The following is a 20,371-nucleotide window of genomic DNA, read 5'->3' on the forward strand; positions in this document are numbered from 1 at the left end:
CTTTACATAGTATCTTCAGTAAGGTCGAGTATCTGGCTGCTCGTCCTTGAATGGATACATAGAAGAAAAACCCCCTTATGGGACTTTACACATATACAGCCAAGAAAACTTAAATATTAGAGATATATATATATATAGCTATCTATATCAACTTTATTACATAGACATAATTATAGATACATAATTTTCTGTTAAAGGCATTTGCTCTGACAAATATACACACACACACACACACACACACACACACACACGAAATATCATGGTATGATATAAATGCCATCGACTACTTGTTGATATATACATATTGGGCTTTATCTCTATGTGTCCATTAGAAATTTCTTCTGTATCTATGCCCCCTTGAAGAAGATCAAAAATGTGAAATGATTGAAACGTGTCGGGGTAACTCTCCCTTTTTTGGGTGTCTTTTCACTTTGCGAAGAAAGCTTTTGTCATTTGACTCATTTTTCAGAGTGAATGCCTTTTTAACAGAAGATTATGCATCTCTTATAAGCATGTCTATGCAATAAAGTTTCTCTTTTCTTTTTAAATCAAAAGTTTTCTTGGGTGTATACGTGTAATGTTCCAGTTTGCTGCAATCAAGACCCATAAGGTTTTTTTTTCTTATACGTAGTATCTTCGGGACAGGAAGTGAAGGGAATTCTCTCCCATGGGGCACAGACAGGAAAAATAAACTGACAGGTGTTTTAACCCTTCCATACTCCATTTAAAAAAAAAAACAAAACAACACACACTTGGCTATACCTGCATTTTAAAGTATGTTCCAAGTCACGATCCTGGAATATGAATGCAGCCATGGAAATACAGAGAAGTAACATTGAAAAGCCAGACAAATAAGATTTTCAAAAAGGCATCTTAGCAATGGCAGCCTCCACACATCTCTCAGCACAGGCTTCCTTTAAAGTGAGAAGTCCACTCTAAGAAGACACACAGCATACACTGAAAAGGCAGAGGAATGAGAGTAGAATTGTACAAAAAAACAGGACTGTTCCCTAGTTGTGATTGACTCTATTAAGAAGATAATGATGAATTGAATAAAGGTGTCACCACTAAGCCGCTGCTTAAATCAATACCTCTTCCTTCCTTTTCCTGTAGAAAACAGAACACAAGAAGTTAAAAGGGTTCAATACTGATGTATACTAAATGCCCTGTATTTCAATAAACAATGCTGGTTGTGTGAGAGCAATGTAAAATGTGTATCCAACACCTAAGTGGGGGGGAGGGGGGGGGGGCTATGGGAACGTTGCATGTTCCCCCTGAAAAACAGGTGGAACATGTAACATGTTCCCAAAGGTTAACTTATCCTTTAACCACCTCCCGCCTGCCATATAGTAATATGACGGACGAAAGGTGGTTCTCTCGTTCTGGGAGGATTTCATATGACATCCTCCCATTCTCACCACGCATGCGCGTCTCAGGGATTGCAGCGATCGACGGTGCGCTGTATCCCTCGGACACAGCGGATCACCGATCACGGAAAGAGCCGAAGATGTCGGCTTGGTCATATGATCAGCTGTGTCCAATCACAGCTGATCACATGTAAACAGGGAAATGACGGTTAATTGGCATTTCTCTCCTCTCGAGCTGTCACGCTGACAGCTCAAGAGGAGAGTTGGTAATCGGCTTTCCGCGGAGGGGACATGTACACTGATCATCAGGGCACTGATGATCAGTGTAGCCCCAGCAGTGTCACCTGTCAGTGTCCATCAGTGCCTTGTGTCAGTGCTCATTACCACCTCGTGCCAGTGTCCATCATTGCCACATATCAGTGCCTACCAGTGCACATCAATGCCACATATCAGTGCCCATCTGAGCTGCCTTTCAGTGTCACCCATGTCAGCCAGTCAGTACCACCTATCAATGCCAATCAGTGCCACCTATCAGTGCTGCCTGTCAGTGATACCTGTCAATGCCCATCAGTGCCACCTACCAGTGTAGCCTATCAGTGCCCACCACTGCAGCCTCATTATCGCATATCAGTGAAGGAGAAAAATCACTTATTTACAAAATTTCATAAGAAAAACTAAGAAAACTTTTTTTTTCAAAATTTTCAGTGGATTTTGGTTATAAGAAAAAATAAAAAACCCAGAGGTGATTAAATACCACCAAAATAAAGCTCTGTCACAAAAAAATGATAAACATTTCATATGGGTACAATGTTGTATGACCGCGCTATTTTCATTCAAAGTGCGACAGCGCTGAAAGCTGGAAATTGGGCTGGGCAGGAAGGGGGAAATAAGTGCCCGGTAGGCTATTGGTTAAGTAACTGCAGATGTGATCTTGGGAGAGCTTTCTTCTGGTTAAACGCCGTGATCAGGTAATATTTTTGTTGGGGTGATTATTTTTTTACTTGAAAAAGGCACTTTACCAGCACTGGTTGCAAGGATAAGCAATTCTGCCTAGGTACCAGTCGCGTGTGGTATAACTGAAGCTTTTTATTTATTTTTTGTTCCATTTTAGGTTAAATAAGAAAGTATTAGAACCCTTGTCAAGTATTTATTGCCATAGGTGATCCCATTACATTACCATTTTTTGTACTGGTTACCATTGTCACCAAAATAGAAAGTGTTGGGGGGAATTCAAAAATTACAGTAATAACCACAACAAAAAGGTGGGCAGAATCTTCACCAGTATGTGCCCCTTAAAACTGTTCAAGATGATAATTTCCCTTACGTTGTAGTAATTTCCTCTCACAGACTGTTGTGTCTCTACTCCAAAGACATGCTGGTAGGTTAATTGGCTCCTGCCTAAATTATCCCTAGTATGTGTATGTATGAATGTGAGTTAGGGACCTTACACTGTACACCCCTTCAGGGTTAGGGACTGATGTGAATGTACAATATATATGTAAAGCGCTGCGTAAATTGACGGCGCTATATAAGTCCCTGTAATAAATAAAAGGTAAACCACCCCAACAGGACACAGATAGCAAAAAATAAACTGACAGGTGTTTTAACTCTTCCCTACCATGTCCAAGACTGAAATAACAAAGGTTGGCTATACAAACACTTTCACAGCATAGTAGATAATAACATCTTTTTTTACTCCCTGGCCTAATTTTAACCACTTCAATACCAGGCACATATACCCCCTTCCTGCCCAGGCCAATTTTCAGGTTTCATCGCTCTCACACTTTGAATGACAATTGCGCAGTCATGCAACACTGTACCCAAACTGAAATTTTAAAATTTTGTTCACACTAGAGCTTTCGTTTGGTGGTATTTAATCACCGCTGGGGTTTTTATTTTTTGCTAAACTTCACAAAAAAAAAAAAAGACCGAAAATGTTGAAGAAAAAAAAAAAAAAAAAAAAACCCACGTTTTTCTTTGTTTCTGTTATAAAAGTTTGCAAATAAAACAGTTTTTTATAAAAATTTAGGCCAAGATGTATTCTGTTACATTTCTTTGGTGAAAATAAACAGTATTTATTATTTAGTCTGTAGGTTCACAAACTATGAGATATATCTGAAAAGTACTGACAGCCAATCTAATTTCTTGAGACCCAAAAATGTCAGAACAGTACAGATATCCCCCAAATTACCCCTTGTTGCAAAGTAGACAGTCCGACGTATTTCAGAAGAGGCATGTCGAGTTTTTTTGAAGTTGTAATTTTTTGGAAAGTAAAGAATTTAAAAACATTTTCACAATTTTTTTTTATATACATACGGTCACCAGTGCAGTACAGTGTCAGCATATAACTGGTGTGACAGTGATCAGGGACACTGACTGGTGACAGTACGAAAAAAAAAAAAAATTTTATATTGCACTATGACCAAAGTAGTATAATGTTTCAACAGTAACATTGTACTACTTTGGGGAAGTGATTAGTATTTTTTTTTTTTTTTTTTTTTAAACACAATCTGATTGATTATAGCAAAGAATTTCTTTGCTATAAGCAAGCATTTAACTGAATGAAATTGATTCATTCAGGGCTTTTTTGTTGTGATTAGCTGTGATTGGACACAGCTAAATCACATGACACAGATGGGCTGTGATTGGCACAGCCTGTGCATGTGATCACTGTGACCATTCACAGCTAGACACTTGTATACAATGGATGACATGAAAGGAAGCCATCCATTGTATACAACCATCATGTGACCTGCTGTGATTGGTCACAGCAGGTCACATGGTACTGGCAACGGGGCTGGTACACAGATCTGTCATCCGCTGTGTCCGAGGTACACGGCCGGTGACAGATCTTGCCACAGCGCGGCCCTGCGGGCATGCGCAAAGCGCTGTCCGGGAAGGACGGCATATGGCGTCCTCCCTGAGGGACGAAGTGTTCGCCCGGCCGCCATTTGTACTGTACTGTGTCCGCAGTCTCTGGTCATCTCCTGTACTGTGTCCGCAGTCTCTGGTCATCTCCTGTACTGTGTCCGCAGTCTCTGGTCATCTCCTGTACTGTGTCCGCAGTCTCTGGTCATCTCCTGTACTGTGTCCGCAGTCTCTGGTCATCTCCTGTACTGTGTCCGCAGTCTCTGGTCATCTCCTGTACTGTGTCCGCAGTCTCTGGTCATCTCCTGTACTGTGTCCGCAGTCTCTGGTCATCTCCTGTACTGTGTCCGCAGTCTCTGGTCATCTCCTGTACTGTGTCCGCAGTCTCTGGTCATCTCCTGTACTGTGTCCGCAGTCTCTGGTCATCTCCTGTACTGTGTCCGCAGTCTCTGGTCATCTCCTGTACTGTGTCCGCAGTCTCTGGTCATCCCTGTACTGTGTCCGCAGTCTCTGGTCATCCCTGTACTGTGTCCGCAGTCTCTGGTCATCCCTGTACTGTTAATTAGTTTGCACTACTGTACGAGTTGTTTTTTCTAAACCAAAAGCTCGATATTCAGGTTTCATTGCAGTGTTGGCACTTTGAAAGAAATAAGTTGGTTTTAGGTTGCAGTTTGGGCACTCGGGCTCAAAAAGGTTCGCCATCACTGGTATAGATCAACCCATAATAATGGTGCTAATGTATTCAAAATGTAAGTAAATATCTGCGTTGCCAATGGCAGGCAGAACCCAATTTTACTGGGCTGGTAAGCAATTGAAAGTCCAAGTGGTTCCCCATTTTCTTTTGTTTTAGTTTTTATAAACACAGCCCATCGTTTTAAAACACTTACAGCTTTGTAATCAAGAAACATTTCTTTGAATGCTAGAAAGTCTGTGAAAGTGAGTAATATATCAAATATGTCCCCAGCCATTTCCTGACGGTGAGATCTGCAATAGAAATCACATTTATCACGTTATGAAACACTATGCATCCACTTATATCTTCTAGAAATAAAAACAAGTAAAACTAAAAAGGAAATGGCAATATACTGTAGAGGTTATTAGTATTACAACCCCCCCCCCCAGCTCAAACCCCAACAAACTGCCTTTGGGACCACAACGGAACTAATTCACAGCTAAACACATACAGGGTCATCAACTGAGACAAAGACATATCCATAAAAATATGTTCAATAAACAAACAGTAAAAATACACTGAAATCACATCCCTTAGTGTCTCATGCAGTATATATCTGTCTCAATATGACTGTCAATTGGTTCGGTTGTAACCCCAATGGCAGTTGTCGGGGTTTGGACTCCAGAGATATTCAGGTCCCGCAGAAAATCAGATACTGCTCATTACACTTACATGTTAGTTGCAAAAAAAAAAAAAAAAAAAAAAAAAAAAAACACAGATTGCAAAGATTGTAAGGTTCTGCACAGGCTATTTGACGATTTCTAAAAAAAAAAAAAAAAAACCCCAAAAAAAAAAAAAAAACCTCAAAAAAAGTCAGTGAAGAACTTACTGTAAGGTAGAGATGAAAGCACTCATATTAAAAGTTGGAATCCGTTTCAGTAATTGCTCTTCAATAAATTTCTCCACTAAGCAAATCTAAAAAAATTCATACAAAAAAGATAATAAAATCAGTTTCATATGAACATGAATCAAGCTTTACATGCAAACCAACTTTTCATTCCTCTTCAGTTGACCAAAGCGGTGTCTTGAGCTAAAGTTTAACCATTTCTCATCCGGCCCATGTACATAAACGGCCGGACAGGAGTAGTGCAGGAGCGAGTGAGCTCCCGGGACACCAATCGCTGTACGGGATCTCTGTGTGATAAAAATGTCATATGGGTACAATTGTCAAAGTGCGACAGCGCTGAAAGCTGAAAATTGGCCTGGTAAAGAAGGGGGTATAAGTGCCCCAGTAGGCAAGTGGTTAATATTAAATCTGGGTCTCCCAGACAGGCTCCCTTTGCCCACCCCCTGCTCCACATCTAAGCCATATGCACCTACACAAAACCTCAGATCAGATTGACTGTGACCTACACCAGAATACAGATGACATTTACTTGTGAGCCAGGCCATGTGGTATTGCAGAGGCACAAAATATGTCTAGAAGAGCAGAAGGGAGAACCCATCTTCTTTCAGGCTATGCAACATGGCCACAGACATTGAAAATGTATGAATATCATATCTAAGATCCGTGTAGGTATATGGCTTTTATGGAGAGACAGTCAAATGGGGACACTTAATAAATACTATAGTTACCTATTAAAATGTCACAAAACAGTCAAAATGCAATGCGGTCCAAAGTGCAGTTACTCAAAGAAGGCAATGCAAATTCAATTCTTCATTTATCGGAGTTTGGGAGCTCATGGCAGGGGCAGAGTCTTAGACTTACAAGAAGTGTTGTAAATGACTCGAGTTACCATCCAGCATCACTGGATTGGGGAGTCTGAGGACGACAATGCTGAAGTTCATGAGAGTATAGCTACCTTTTTTGTTTGTGTGTAGATCTCTGCCAAGGAATCTGGTGCTTTCTTTTTTTGCTGCATAAGCTCAAACTATGGTTTAAAGTGTTACTAAACCCAGGACCCTGCATTCACTATATCTGGTCTCCCACCGAACATGGAAATGCAATTATTTTAGTAAATATAAACTGATAAATACCTTTTCTCATCAGCTCATCAGCAGTGAGAGCAGTCTTGTGACTTCAATCAGTGTCCAGCAGAGCACTGATTAAAGCTTGTAGGTGGAGTTTTCATTCTCTCCTGTTTATCCTATGAGGCTGCAGGAACCCTAACCCTCTGTCTGTACAGCACTGATTGGCCCTGTGTTGACCACATGCACTCTCCCTAGAAAAATGGATTGGGGACTATGAAAGAGGGGAGGGATCAGAGAAAACATCAAACATCCTTTTTACACAATGCAGAGGATTAACCCCTTAGGTTCCACAATGAGTATAACAAGCATGCTTTACTGCATATACAGACTGATTTTACAGTTGTGGGTTTAGTAACACTTTAAGCCTCTCTTGTTTAGGTGGGAAATGCCAAAGCAGCTGTTGCAAGAGATGCGACCGTAGGTGCCGTTGGCTTTCCATCTCTCGCTGTGGGTAGGGCACTACAGGACCGTGGCTTACCAAGGATACAATGTGGCATACACGGTGTACATGGGGGCCCTGGCTGTCAACCACACTGCTCTTGGCATCATGAGCTGGACAAAGGCTGCTTACATGTGACTGATACTATTTGTCAGTGAAAGGTTTGCCTTTGGATAATCCCGTGGTTTCTGTTTCTTATCATTTCTATAATAGAGTCCCAGATAGCAATAAAAACATAACAGGGATTCTAATCTCCCCCACTACATTCAAAACTGAAAAATGTGGCTGGACACTCACTTTAATTGTTAAATAGCGAGTGAGTACTTTAGCTCTGAAGGGAAGGGGCTTAATGCTGAAGTTTAATCATTGTATATTTTGCCATCCCTGTTTCCACCCTTCTCCCTTAAAATGACACAGACACCTTATTGTAGACCCATCAATGTCATCACTAGGTCCCTGTACTTCTCTGTGCAACTCAGGAGGATCATGGTTGTTGGGAGTGGTAGGCAGGGTTCTGTACATAGCTTCCCTTAAAACATCCCAGCAACCTCCCTCAGTGTGCCTCTCAAGAACCCTTAGTTCTGAAGCAAGAAGTGGACTGGCTCTTGAGAGGGGTTATGCAATTATTAAAATGCTTGATGGATGGATGCCAGTCTGGAGGCGTGGGCATTCCTAGGCAGGCTAAACTTGTATGTAGACTGCCCTAGGTAACACCTACACATGATGCTGAACCTCCATGATTAAAAGAATCGAAACTGAATAAAAAAAAAAAAAAAAAAAAAAAAAAAAAGAAGGACAGGCCAGGAAAAAAAACAAAAAAAAAAAAACCTACATAATGTTGGATGTTCTCCATTCAGGAAAGGAGGCAGGTCCCATCTAACATGCTGCAGCTTCTAATGTACACTGTGAGAAGCACACAGCATGCACGGAGATCAGTGTAAGCAATTTTAGTACCAGAAAGGACAACTTTGCCAAACTGACGGCAGAGGCTGAAGTCCGCTTTAAAAGGCTAAATTCACATTTTAGAGCATGTTACACCTGTATTAAAAGCGGAGTTCCACTCACGCTGTCAAAAAAAAAAGTCAGCAGCTACAAAAACTGTAGCTGCTGACCTTTAAAAAACACACACTCACCCGTCCCTCGGTCCTGCGGTGTGTCCCCTGGCCGTCTTCTCTCCTTGGGCACCGGCATCTTCAGTGTGGGCACCCGGCTGTGACAGCTTGTGGCTTCACAGCCGGGTACCCACTGCGCATGCGCGAGTAGCGCTGCACTTCATGAATGGTCCTGTAGTCTTCTGGGACCTGTCAAGTGTCCCAAAAGACTACGGGGAGGGAGGACACCTTCCACTTCTGATCGCCTAGGCGATCGGAGCGGAAGTCGGAGCGGGTACATGTCAAATTCTGGTACCCGCTCCCCCCCCGGCCCCCAAAAGGTGCCAATCCTTAATGGGGAGCGGGGGACCAGTCTTTAAAGAGGAACGTCACCTTTTGGGTGGAGCTCTGCTTAAAAAGGAGCTAACATGTTGCTAAGTACCTGCTTTCCCACTCTCAGAGCCCCCTTACCCTGCAATGTGTGGGGGTTCTTTTACCTTACAGCTCTGTCACTTTGAAATTGGCGTGGCTGTGGGAGTTATTTATTCACAGAGATTTATGAATGAATAAGATACAATTCCATTTGCAGCAGTGACTTGTAGTGGTCAACTGAACATGAGTGCAGCAATCAGCACACTCAGTCCATTGACACCTCTTCCAGCTTATTAATTGAAAAGATAAAAGTTTGCAGGAGGCTGACACTGCACCCACATAGAAAAGTGTACATGTTTCTTCCTGCAAAAATATGCTCATTTACGAATTATTTCATACAGGTGAACCTAGCCATTAACTTTTAAAAAGAAGATACGATGAGGCTTTGTGTACAGCCTTGGTCAAAGATCTGAGGGGCCCTATAGCAATCTGAAGATTAACCCCTTCATGCCTAAGGGTAAAACAAATCTAAATGCCTAAGCTCAATTCTGCAACGTTGACATGTGTTAGTAAAACAGTCCATATCATCACAACTACTTTGTACATCCAGGTGGATTTTAGTTTTTTTTCAGGACAAATTGGGCTTTCATTTGGTGGTAAAATGGTAATGGATAGCTGCTAATTTTTTTTATTGTCAAAGGAAAACTGGCCCAAAATAGTAAAAAAAAAAAAAAAAAATCATTTTTTTTTCTATTTAGCTGTGTGTTTCTTGTTAGGACCATAACCTACCTCCATAGAACAACCCAAAATAAATTCTCCAGCTCTTGACGATCACAGTGATACCATATATGTGTCTGTTATTTGTTGTAGTACAGCCCAGAAACAATAGTACGCATTTTGTTTTTGTCTTTTTTTTTTTTTTACCTAAAACACACTGACATTAAACGCTAACAGACACTGATACCAATTTTTTTTTTTTTTTTTTTTAAATCCTGACATTTGGCCCTGACCTTTGACCCCGACCCAAACACTAACCTTGGCCATGGAACTAGATCAAACCTTGATCTAGGTATTTTTCTTTATCGATCTTTTTTTTTTTTTTTTTTTTACAAACATTTTTTACCTCTCTATGTCAGGAGTTAGAGATACAATGCATCTCTCTTCTCCATTCATAGAGAGAAAAAACAAGGGGGTCGGGCTGCACAGTGACTGATCACTGTGATAGCCAATCAGAGGCTATCACAGCGAACACGTGACCCGGAATTGGGAGTCCCGGGTCCCGATTGTTAGAACGGGACCCGGGGCTCTCAGTGACACCGCGGTCTCTGTGCTGGGAGCGTGCCGTGCGGCGCGCTCCCAGCACAAAGACAGGTACGCAAATATGCAGCCCCATGGAAAAAAGCCCAGTTCCGTGAGGCCGCATATTTGTGGGCCGTCGGCGTCAAGGGGTACTGCAGCATCATTATTACTTTGGGAACATTTTAAAGGCAGCTCAGGTTCACCATCAAAAAGACTGTTCCAATACAAGTAGGTTAGACTTGGCAGAACTGGTATCATCACTCAGCTCTACTCTCTGAATCCTTGAGCTGGGCAGCCACACCACCAGTCAGAAATGTTGAGAACTTTCATTCAGGGTATGTGTAATGATTCCCCCCTCCAGTGAGCAGAACTGACAAGATGTCACATTACAGGGATGCCTATGCAGTGCCAGACTGCAATGCCTCATGCTTCAAGGAAATCTAAAGTGATAGGTTTAAATGGACAGCAGAAGCTCCAAAAAGGATTGTCAACTCACGTATTCATTAAAAATTGGGGTATAGGTTAGCTTATTTTCTTCTGTGTCCTCAAACTCTGTATAATACTTGTCCATAAAATTTCTTTGTAGCACCTGGAACTCATCATCTGAGAAAAAAAAAGCAAATGTGAGAAAAATCATCAGCAGGCAGTAACATCAGTCAGTGATCTGCAAATGCTGCCCAGGAAACACTGGAAATATGGCAAATTTCAGAGCATTGTATAATCTGCTGCACCAAAAATCAAAACAGGCGTTTCACAGTACTTCTAGGTAGTCTGCAGACTCATAATTCTGTTCTGTGTCCCGAGACTTTCCCCATGATTTGGAGCCATTGCAGTGTCTTTCTTCAAGAAAGTTAGATTGAACGCTTGGTCTGCATTTTACAGATTCAGTGTAGTTTGTGAATGTAAATAAACTAGCAAATAAGAAATGGAATGTCTGAGCAAAACCGAAAAATTAAACAGCTGGAATACAATATAGATTTGCAGGTGTGAAAGTGACAACATGTTTTGCGTTAAAAGCACAAGCGACATAACATTCTTTTGCTTCTGCTGTGTGATGAGACACCTAGCTAAAAGACCAAAAAAGAAGTACATTCTAATACATTTTCACAATTTTTGTCTGCAAAGTGTTTCGTTCAAATATGTTCCTCAGCCTATACTGATGTTCAGGGCAAAGAGACAGGTCCTCTTGAAACCCTTTTTCCCTTCTTCCACTAATATTCATCTTTGCCACACTCCCCCACTGCTGTTAGAGCTCACAGGATACTCCTAGCGGTTCCAGGTATGGAGGAACATGCAACTTAAGTTGGTCAAACATGGGTCAGCTTTTTTGTTCAACTAGAAAGTTAAAATGAAAAAGAAAAAAAAAAAGCGTTTGTATTCTGACAGTGGGGGGACTTTGCCCAGTGTCTAAATACACAGATCTGTGCTGCAGTCTATAGGCTGCAGCGCTGATCGAGCAGATATTCCCCCGCCCCCCAAACGTGGTAGTTGAACAAAAGTTGATCAGTAGATCGACTTCTGTTCAACTGCAGTGGCCATACATGGATCAAAATTCAGCCGGTCCCTGCTGAAATGGCCGAATTCTGATCCATGTATGGCCAGCTTTAGTTCAACTTTAATTTAGCTTTATTTTTCACGAAGGGAGGAGGAGGGAGGAGGAGGAGGGGGGAGGAGAAGGAGGGGGGAGGAGGAGAAGATCAACATTTATCCTACTTGTATCAACATGGCTCACACAGATTGGACTCTCAGTTCCGACAGGGGAACAGAGTGGTGGGGAAGGTGAGCATCAGTGTGTGGAGTTCTATTAAGAGAGCCTATCCCTTTGCTCTGAATGGGCAAAATGACAATGTTTTTAAAAAAAAAAAAAAAAATTCTACAAGCCTTCCCTCAAACAAAACAAAAACAAAAGAAAAAACCCCAAAACAACAAAACAAAAACCCCACAACACATGACGACAAAAAAAGTCGATACTTGCCCATTATGATGTCTTCCAAATGCCCCACCACACAATCAAACTCAGCATCCTTGGGGGATGATCTGGAACACAGAGAAACATGCTTAGCACAATTAGCATTTCAGATAGAAGGGCTCATTGACATCTAAGATTACTTTTCAAAGGATGGATTGAGAGCGGAGACAAGTTGTCCTTGGAGGATACCTACTACGGCAGTCTATGTAAAATGCACCCAAATTGTTACACGCAGGAGACCGGATGTACCAAAACATTGCATCACAGAGGTCTGGAGAGAACCATCAATAACTCCTCCTGCAGGTTGTAGGACCCCCACTGTTCCCAAGTGGCCCTTTACTGCTTAGATATAAATCAGCTCTAATCTTCCACAATTACACAAAGAAGTTGAAAAAGCTGCAAACATTTTATGCAGTATAGGACTATGAAATTATCTCAAGCAACCTGCCGATTATACAAATGACAAAAGCCCATTTGTATAGGGGTGTCTGGTCTGGAAATCCTGACTTTTGGTACACATGAGGCTGGTTATCCCACAACCAGAAGTGAGGTCAGTGCCTCCACAAACAGGTTCCTCCTCGAGGGACAATCAGTACTTCTGGTACCAAATTATATGGGGTAGAATATGTGTGAATACGTCACAGGGGTCCATTTATTAAAAAAAAACAAAAAGCGCTATACAAGTGTCAAAGTCGTTGTGAAAACCCATGTAGCATGTCTTATGCTTCTTTCCCATGATTGTAAGCTCCATATAGTGGCCACAATGCAGTATTTTCCTGAAATACCTTGACTGTGAAAATGCTGCATTACGGCCAGTAGATGGAGCTGATGATCAAAGGAAATAAAACACATTGGATAAATTACTGGGATTATTCAGGACAGCTGTGACAATTGTACAGCAAATGGTTATTATAAACAAACCCCTTAGTGAGCTGAAGATCAATTCTATTTATAAATTATGAAATTATATTTATAAAAATGATTGAGTTTAGTTTTTCAGATAACAAGATAGTAAAGTCGAGTAGTAAAGTGTGTGCTTAGCACCGTTCTTACACAGACAGAGTGAAATTTTCTTCCTCTAGGTCTTCCATGTTATATTTATTCCAACTATCAAGCCTGTAAAAAAGGAAAGAGGAGAAAATGAATAAATGTTTATTGATGGTTGTATTTATTATGTACATATTACACATACAGGCTGATAAAAGGAGAAAGAAAGCACAGAGCACAAGGGAGAGCCTTCATCAGTTTCCACCCAGGTCTTGTAGTAAAACATTTTCATTTCTCAGTAGCCACATAGACATAAGCCCCAGATACAAATTCCTGCTGAACATTGAATGCTCACTAATGCAGATAGTAAAAGAAATCAGTACATCCATATGGCTCAATGCTGTCTTGTGGTGTCAGAGCTAGAGCATTCTAATCAGTAGGCAGCAAGAGATTTGTAATCCAACTCAACAGGGGATGTATCAGACTTCTCAAGAGAGACCACTGCTTCCTCTACAGAGGGTAAGACCTCATTTACAGCAGGGGATGCATCAGAGCTCTGCAGAGAGACCACTGCTTCCTCTACAGAGGGTAAGACCTCATTTACAGTAGGGGAAGCATCAAAGCTCTGCAGAGAGACCGCTGCTTCCTCTACAGAGGGTAAGACCTCATTTACAGCAAGGGATGCATCAGAGCTCTGCAGAGAGACCACTGCTTCCTCTACAGAGGGTACGACCTCATTTACAGCATGGGATGCAGCAGAGCTCTGCAGAGAGACTGCTGCTTTCTCTACAGAGGGTAAGACCTCATTAACAGCAGAGGATGCATCAGAGCTCTGCAGAGAGACTGCTGCTTCCTCTACAGAAGGTAAGACCTCATTTATAGCAGGGGATGAGTCAAAGCTCTGCAGAGAGACCACTGCTTCCTCTATAGAGGGTATGACCTCATTTACAGCAGGGGATGAGTCAAAGCTCTGCAGAGAGACCACTGCTTTCTCTACAGAGGGTAAGAACTCATTTACAGCAGGGGATGAGTCACAGCTCTGCGGAGAGACTACTGCTTCCTCTACAGAAGGTAAGACCTTATTTACAGCAGGGGATACAGCAGGGGATGCATCAGAGCTCTGCAGAGAGACCGCTGCTTCCTCTACAGAGGGTAAGACCTCATTTACAGCAGGGGATGCATCAGAGCTCTGCAGAGAGACCGCTGCTTCCTCTACAGAGGGTAAGACCTCATTTACAGCAGGGGATGCAGCTGAGCTCTGCAGAGAGACCGCTGCTTTCTCTACAGAGGGTAAGAACTCATTTACAGCAGAGGATGCATCAGAGCTCTGCGGAGAGACCACTGCTTCCTCTACAGAGGGTAAGACCTCATTTAGCGCAAACCACGTTCAGATCACTCTTCAGATAGCATTTGACAAGCGGTGAGGGAGGTATTGCACTGCCTCCTCACCCCGTTTTAACCCCCTAAATGTCAGACTACTGCACCTCAACCACATGTGTTCTGCACACTGTGGCGCTGTTCACATTAATTGGATCCATTCAGGAGGCTGTAGTGCCCGCCAAGAACATCAGGGGGTATAATCTCTATTGTGGCCACAATGCTTTGCTTTGAATGTGTTCAGCCTCGGCTGCTGCCATTGGCTCAGCCGTATGGTTTCAGTGCTCCCCAAGTGCTAGTGTAAATGAGCCCTAAGGCCCCATTCATACCTGCGTGTCAGGAAAACATGGATTTCTCACAATTTTTTTAAAAAACGCATGTGACAAAGGCCAGACATTCACTTGAATGGGCTGCCCAACGCACAGCAATGTAGCTCATGAAGCATTTTGCTGCTTTCTGGTTTGCACATTTCCTAACCACCTTTAGGGTGCCTTTAAAATGAACGGCATGACATGTGTTTTTTTCGGGCGTTCCTGGAACACACAGATGTGAATGGAGCCTAAGGCTACGTTCTTACTAGCGTTGTGTGCAGGCAGCAGAGAGGCGTTTGAGAAGCGTTTTTACCGCTTCCCAGATGCCTCGGACAATTCTGCACATTACAGCACATGGTGCTGTTCTAACGGAGCGTTTGCGTCGCGTCGCGGCAAAACGGACGCCTCTGGTCTTTGAAGCCTCCTATTCTCGTCTATGGTGCCGTCTATGGTGCCGCTCCGCAAACGCCCGCCCGGCGTTTGCGACACGGTTGCGGGGAGTTTGCGGAGCGGTAACACCACTCAAACTGCATTATAGGCATTTGTGGGGCGTTATTAACGCTCAGCAAACGCCTAGCAACCGCTGCTAAACCACGCATGCAGCGTTTGCGGAGCGTTAAAAACGCTCCGCAAACGCCGGACCAACGCTTGCCAAACGCTATAGGGGCGTTTGGCAAGCGTTGGCAAAACAGCCAAGTGTGAACGAGCCCTAACGGTGCCTATGCCGGCAGGTGACAGGCATCTCTACTCAGGCTGTGACTTTTTTTGAAGAAAACAAACTGTAAGATTCCAAACCACAAATACACCAACACTTCAGCGCTCAGAAGGCATACACATACAGAACGTAGCACCTCCACCACCTGTAATGGCTTGCCGATACAGCCCTCCTCAGACTGGGGGACCTTGACAGCAGAAACTGTAAAAACACAAAAGGAGGGTGTAAACGCTTAGTGCCCAGCATCAATCATGCTCCACCAGCACCCCTCACCCAGCATCACCATCCTCCACCAGCACCCCTCACCCAGCATCACCATCCTCCACCAGCACCCCTCACCCAGCATCACCCATCCTCCACCAGCACCCCTCACCCAGCATCACCCATCCTCCACCAGCACCCCTCACCCAGCATCACCCATCCTCCACCAGCACCCCTCACCCAGCGTCACCCATCCTCCACCAGCACCCCTCACCCAGCGTCACCCATGCTCCACCAGCACCCCTCACCCAGCGTCAACCATGCTCCACCAGCACCCCTCACCCAGCGTCAACCATGCTCCACCAGCACCCCTCACCCAGCGTCAACCATGCTCCACCGCCACCCCTCACCCAGCGTCACCCATCCTCCACCGCCACCCCTCACCCAGCGTCACCCATCCTCCACCGCCACCCCTCACCCAGCGTCACCCATCCTCCACCGCCACCCCTCACCCAGCGTCAACCATGCTCCACCAGCACCCCTCACCCAGCGTCACCCATCCTCCACCGCCACCCCTCACCCAGCGTCACCCATCCTCCACCGCCACCCCTCACCCAGCGTCACCCATCCTGCACCGCCACCCCTCACCCAGCGTCACCCATCCTCCACCGCCACCCCTCACCCAGCGTCACCCATCCTCCACCAGCAACACCCCTCACCCATTCACCACCATTCTCCACCACCCCTCACCCATTCACCACCATTCTCCACCACCCCTCACCCATTCACCACCATTCTCCACCACCCCTCACCCATTCTCCTCCACCACCACCACCCCTCACCCAGCATCACCCATCCTCCACCAGCACCCCTCATTCTCCACCACCACCACCCCTCACCCAGCATCACCCATTCTCCACCACCCCTCACCCATTCTCCTCCACCACCACCCCTCACCCAGCATCACCCATTCTCCTCCACCCCTCACCCAGCATCACCCATTCTCCTCCACCACCCCTCACCCAGCATCACCCATTCTCCTCCACCACCCCTCGCCCAGCATCGCCCATCCTCCACCCCTCATCCAGCATCGCCCATCCTCCACCCCTCACCCAGCATCACCCCGTCCACACACATACAACCTACTCACCCGTCAAACACCAACCTGCTCTGTCTGCTAGCTGAACTTTTAGTTCCGGAATGAAGTAAGACACTCAGCCAATGAGAACAACGGATAGCTCAACGTTTTGTAAAGCAGCCAATCAGAGGAACGGAGCTGCCGTTAGGCGTTGCTATAGCAATGCAAAGGCATTACTCAGGGTGTCATGTGACCTGGAAGGAGAAGAGCGCCTTGAGGGGAAGGGGGCGGAGTCAGTGAGTTGGATCATGGGAGGAGTGTGGCTCCAGTTTTCATATCAGGCGCCTGGCTGAGTCGGTGATCCTCGGTGTGTGCTGAGCATGGCAGCCTGGCGGGGTTGTCTTTCTCTCCTCTCTTTTTTATCCCCCCCCCCAACACCTCCCTGTCTCGCCTATCCTCTCCCCTTCCATCCCTTTCTCCCCCCCCATATTATAGTAGCTGACACACATTATATAGGCAGTGAAACTTATAAATGAATGTGAACCCTCATCCCGCCACTTCACAACAGTTCCCTCTCCCCCCTACACACACCTAGGGGGGGATTTACTAAACCGATCCCTGGTGCAGCTGTGCATGGAAGCCAATCGGCTTCTGACTTCAGCTTGTTCAGTTCGAGGTCCTTTCACACGGCGTTCTGTTTATTTTCTTCGGTTCAGTCACGTGTTGTCAAAGAAAAAAAACGAATGAGTTTCCGTTCGTTTTTCTATCTGTTTCTATCCATTTTTCATCCGCCTTGATCCATTTCCATCCGCTTTTCGTCCGTTCCGGGTTTTTCTGTGGAAGAAATATAGGGTTCTCTTCCATTCAATGAAACATGCAGACATTAACGTATGTAAACAGGTGATCATCCGTTTACATCCCCTAGTCCATAGAAATACATGGGTGTCCGATTTTAATCTGTAAACGGACAGATGGAGCGCCTGTGTGGAAGGGGCCTTATGCAGGCCATAGATTGGTCGAAAATCGGCCGATTTTTGCACCGTTAATTGGTCGGCCATTTTTCTGGATTTTGTCAGATTTTTTTGATCAGTAAAGTTGGAAAAAATTGACAGATTTTGCCGATCGGCCGATTTTCATGGTAATGATGGGCAAATCGGCCGATCTTTTTACCGATAAAAAAATCTGCGCATGAGCCGTGACCTGCAAGAAAAAGAAGAAGAAAAAGAAGAAAAAATAATGAAGAAAAAAATAAGAAAAAGAATTCCAGTCCACTATTATATTTGACATGAAAAAGTATTGCGGTTGCAACAATGTATCTATTTGTATCCAAAAAAACCATCTATCTGAAATGGATACAAATAGATACATTGTTGCAACCGCAATACTTTTTCAGGTCAAATATAATAGCGGAGCTCTCTGCAGGGACAGAAGTAATTAATTGCCGGCCGTAGACGGGAAGAAAATTGGCCAATTTTTTTTACCGTTGGTGGTAACATCGGCCTATTGAACGACCAATTTTTCGTTTTTTGTTTTTTTTTAAAAAACGGCTGGTTTTCAACTCCTCTATGGCCTGCTTTAGTTTCAATAAAACCTGGAAGCTAGCTGGTTTCTATGCACAGCTGAACCAGATTTCGCAATGCTCCAGTTTTAAGGTAGGAATACATGATTAGAAAATCGACCAAAAAATTGTTCGTTTGGCAATACGTAGTGACGTCTTCCGTATAAGTGGAAGTGATGCGGTGTGCATGTGACCTTGTAGCCACGCCCTTCCGGCCAGAACGAACGATATACACAATTCCCAGCAATGAGTATAATATCGTTTATTACATGACCTATATACATAAATAGTGATACATAAAATATAATCTGCAGAATTCTGCTTTCATTATCTCATTAGGCCAATCTACATTTAACATTTGGATTGTTCGTTCGTGTTTATGAAGATTCCTTGGACATAGACATCCGGGTCATCTTCTGTTTCCGCTCATGCGTGATAGCGCTTCATTTTTTTCACATGACCGTCATACCACCGCATAGAAAACGAAACAACCAAATTTTTCACTGCTGTTCAACCGGATTTTTTTTTTTCACAATATTGTTATCGGTTAAAACATCCTGCTCATCAACGAAGAGAAAATCCTTCGATCAGTGGTTCCGCCTAATTTTTTGTAGGATTTTCTTATCGGGTGTACGGGGCATAAGTTTCAATAAAACCTAGAAGCTGCTTGGTTTCTCTGCAGAGCTGCACCAGATTTTGCATTCTCCAGTTTTAGTAAATCAACCTCCATAGACTTCATGTTTGTCATTAATGATAAGCAAATCGATTTCGCCATGAAATGACTGATTTCATAAAGTTCAATAATGTGAAATAGCTGAAATTCCCAGTCTCAATCACTGAGTTGTATAAATGTAAATTGCTTTATTTTTTTTCCTGTTTAGTGGGGTTGTATACAGTGGAGGTTATTTTATTTACTGTTCTTTGCAGTTGTGTTTTCCCCTTTTTTGTGTATGGTTGTTTATATTTTTAACCACTTCCAGACCGGACACTTTTACCTCCTTCCTGTCCAGGGCAATTTTCAGCTTTCAGCGGTATCACACTTTGAATGACAATTGCGCGGTCATGCAACACTGTACCCAAATGAATTTTTTACCATTTTTCTTTAGACAGATAAAGCTTTATTTTGGTGGTATTTATTCACCACTGGGATTTTTATTTTTTTTGCTATGTAAATGAAAAAGTCCAAAAATTTTGAAAAAAAGTGTTTTTTTAACAAAAATTTTGCAAATAAATAATATTTCATCGTAAATCTTGGCCACTGTACTACTTGTGGGGGGTGATGAAGATTTTTTTTTTTTTACACTGATTGCTTTTACACCCATATAGGATGTAAAAGCAATCATTTCTCCTGCTCTTTGTCTGCATTCTTGCACTCATTGAGAAATACTGTGAGAGCTGTGATTGGTCACAGCTTGTCACATGGTACAAGGCTGCTGTGAATAGCCTTGTACCATGTGACCTCTGTGATCATTCACAGATTTCACACGTAGTAAGCAATGATGTCACAAGTGACATCTTACTTACTACTTTGCATGTGATCACTGATTGGCCAATCAGTGATCACATGATCGGGACCTCGTACAGAGGTCCCGTCCAACTATTGGTGTTTCACTGTGTCCAGAGGACACAGCGGGCACCGGATCGCGGTGCTGCGCGCTCTCCCAGGGAGCGCGCACAAGCAGGGTGCGAGGAGGCCGTTTATGAACGGCCACCCGACCCTGCAGTGCCATCGTCCGGCCGTTTATATACAACGGCCGGTCGGGAAGTGGTTAAACGCTTCTTTATAGCCTTTATTTCCTGTGAACACGTAAAAAAACAAGGCTATTTTTTGGCACAAAAATCCATCCAGGATGTTAAAATGGGCTTCTGACTGTAACCTAATGAAGGTAGAAGAGTGGCTTAGTGGTTAGCACTTGCAGCACTGGGGTCCTTGGTGCAAATCCTTTCCAGAACACCATGTGCAGGGGTTTGGCATGCTCTCCCTGTGCTCATGTGGGCTTCCTCCCAAAGTCATGCTATTTGGTTAACGTGTTCA

General features: G+C 43.7%; 1 protein-coding gene across 1 annotated transcript; it reads right to left on the reverse strand.

The window, feature by feature from the left end:
• Positions 1-202: 202 nt before the first annotated feature.
• On the reverse strand, positions 203-16,913 carry ARL2BP (ARF like GTPase 2 binding protein). The gene is made up of 8 exons (XM_089689789.1): positions 16,851-16,913; positions 15,645-15,700; positions 13,163-13,225; positions 12,116-12,177; positions 10,637-10,743; positions 5,798-5,883; positions 5,123-5,219; positions 203-1,107 (listed from the first exon to the last, which is right to left on the reverse strand). Exons 3-8 carry the CDS (start codon positions 13,198-13,200, stop codon positions 1,030-1,032), a joined length of 468 nt encoding a protein of 155 aa, XP_089545915.1. The 5' UTR covers positions 13,201-13,225; positions 15,645-15,700; positions 16,851-16,913; the 3' UTR covers positions 203-1,029.
• Positions 16,914-20,371: the final 3,458 nt, after the last annotated feature.

The sequence above is a fragment of the Staurois parvus genome, unplaced genomic scaffold (assembly GCF_062004578.1).
Source record: "Staurois parvus isolate SC_StPar_1 unplaced genomic scaffold, SC_StPar_1.0 ptg000498l, whole genome shotgun sequence".
In the NCBI taxonomy this organism is placed as follows: domain Eukaryota; kingdom Metazoa; phylum Chordata; class Amphibia; order Anura; family Ranidae; genus Staurois; species Staurois parvus.

What these genes read in the sequence shown, in the direction of transcription:
- ARL2BP (XM_089689789.1), bottom strand. Translation starts at nt 13,200, where the DNA reads ATGGAAGACCTAGAGGAAGAAAATTTCACTCTGTCTGT. An exon ending in TTTGGAAGACATCATAATGG is followed by an intron (nt 10,744 to 12,115) that starts GCAAGTATCGAC and finishes TTTTTTTCTCAG; the next exon opens with ATGATGAGTTCCAGGTGCTA. An exon ending in CCCCAATTTTTAATGAATAC is followed by an intron (nt 5,884 to 10,636) that starts GTGAGTTGACAA and finishes GAATTTTTTTAG; the next exon opens with ATTTGCTTAGTGGAGAAATT.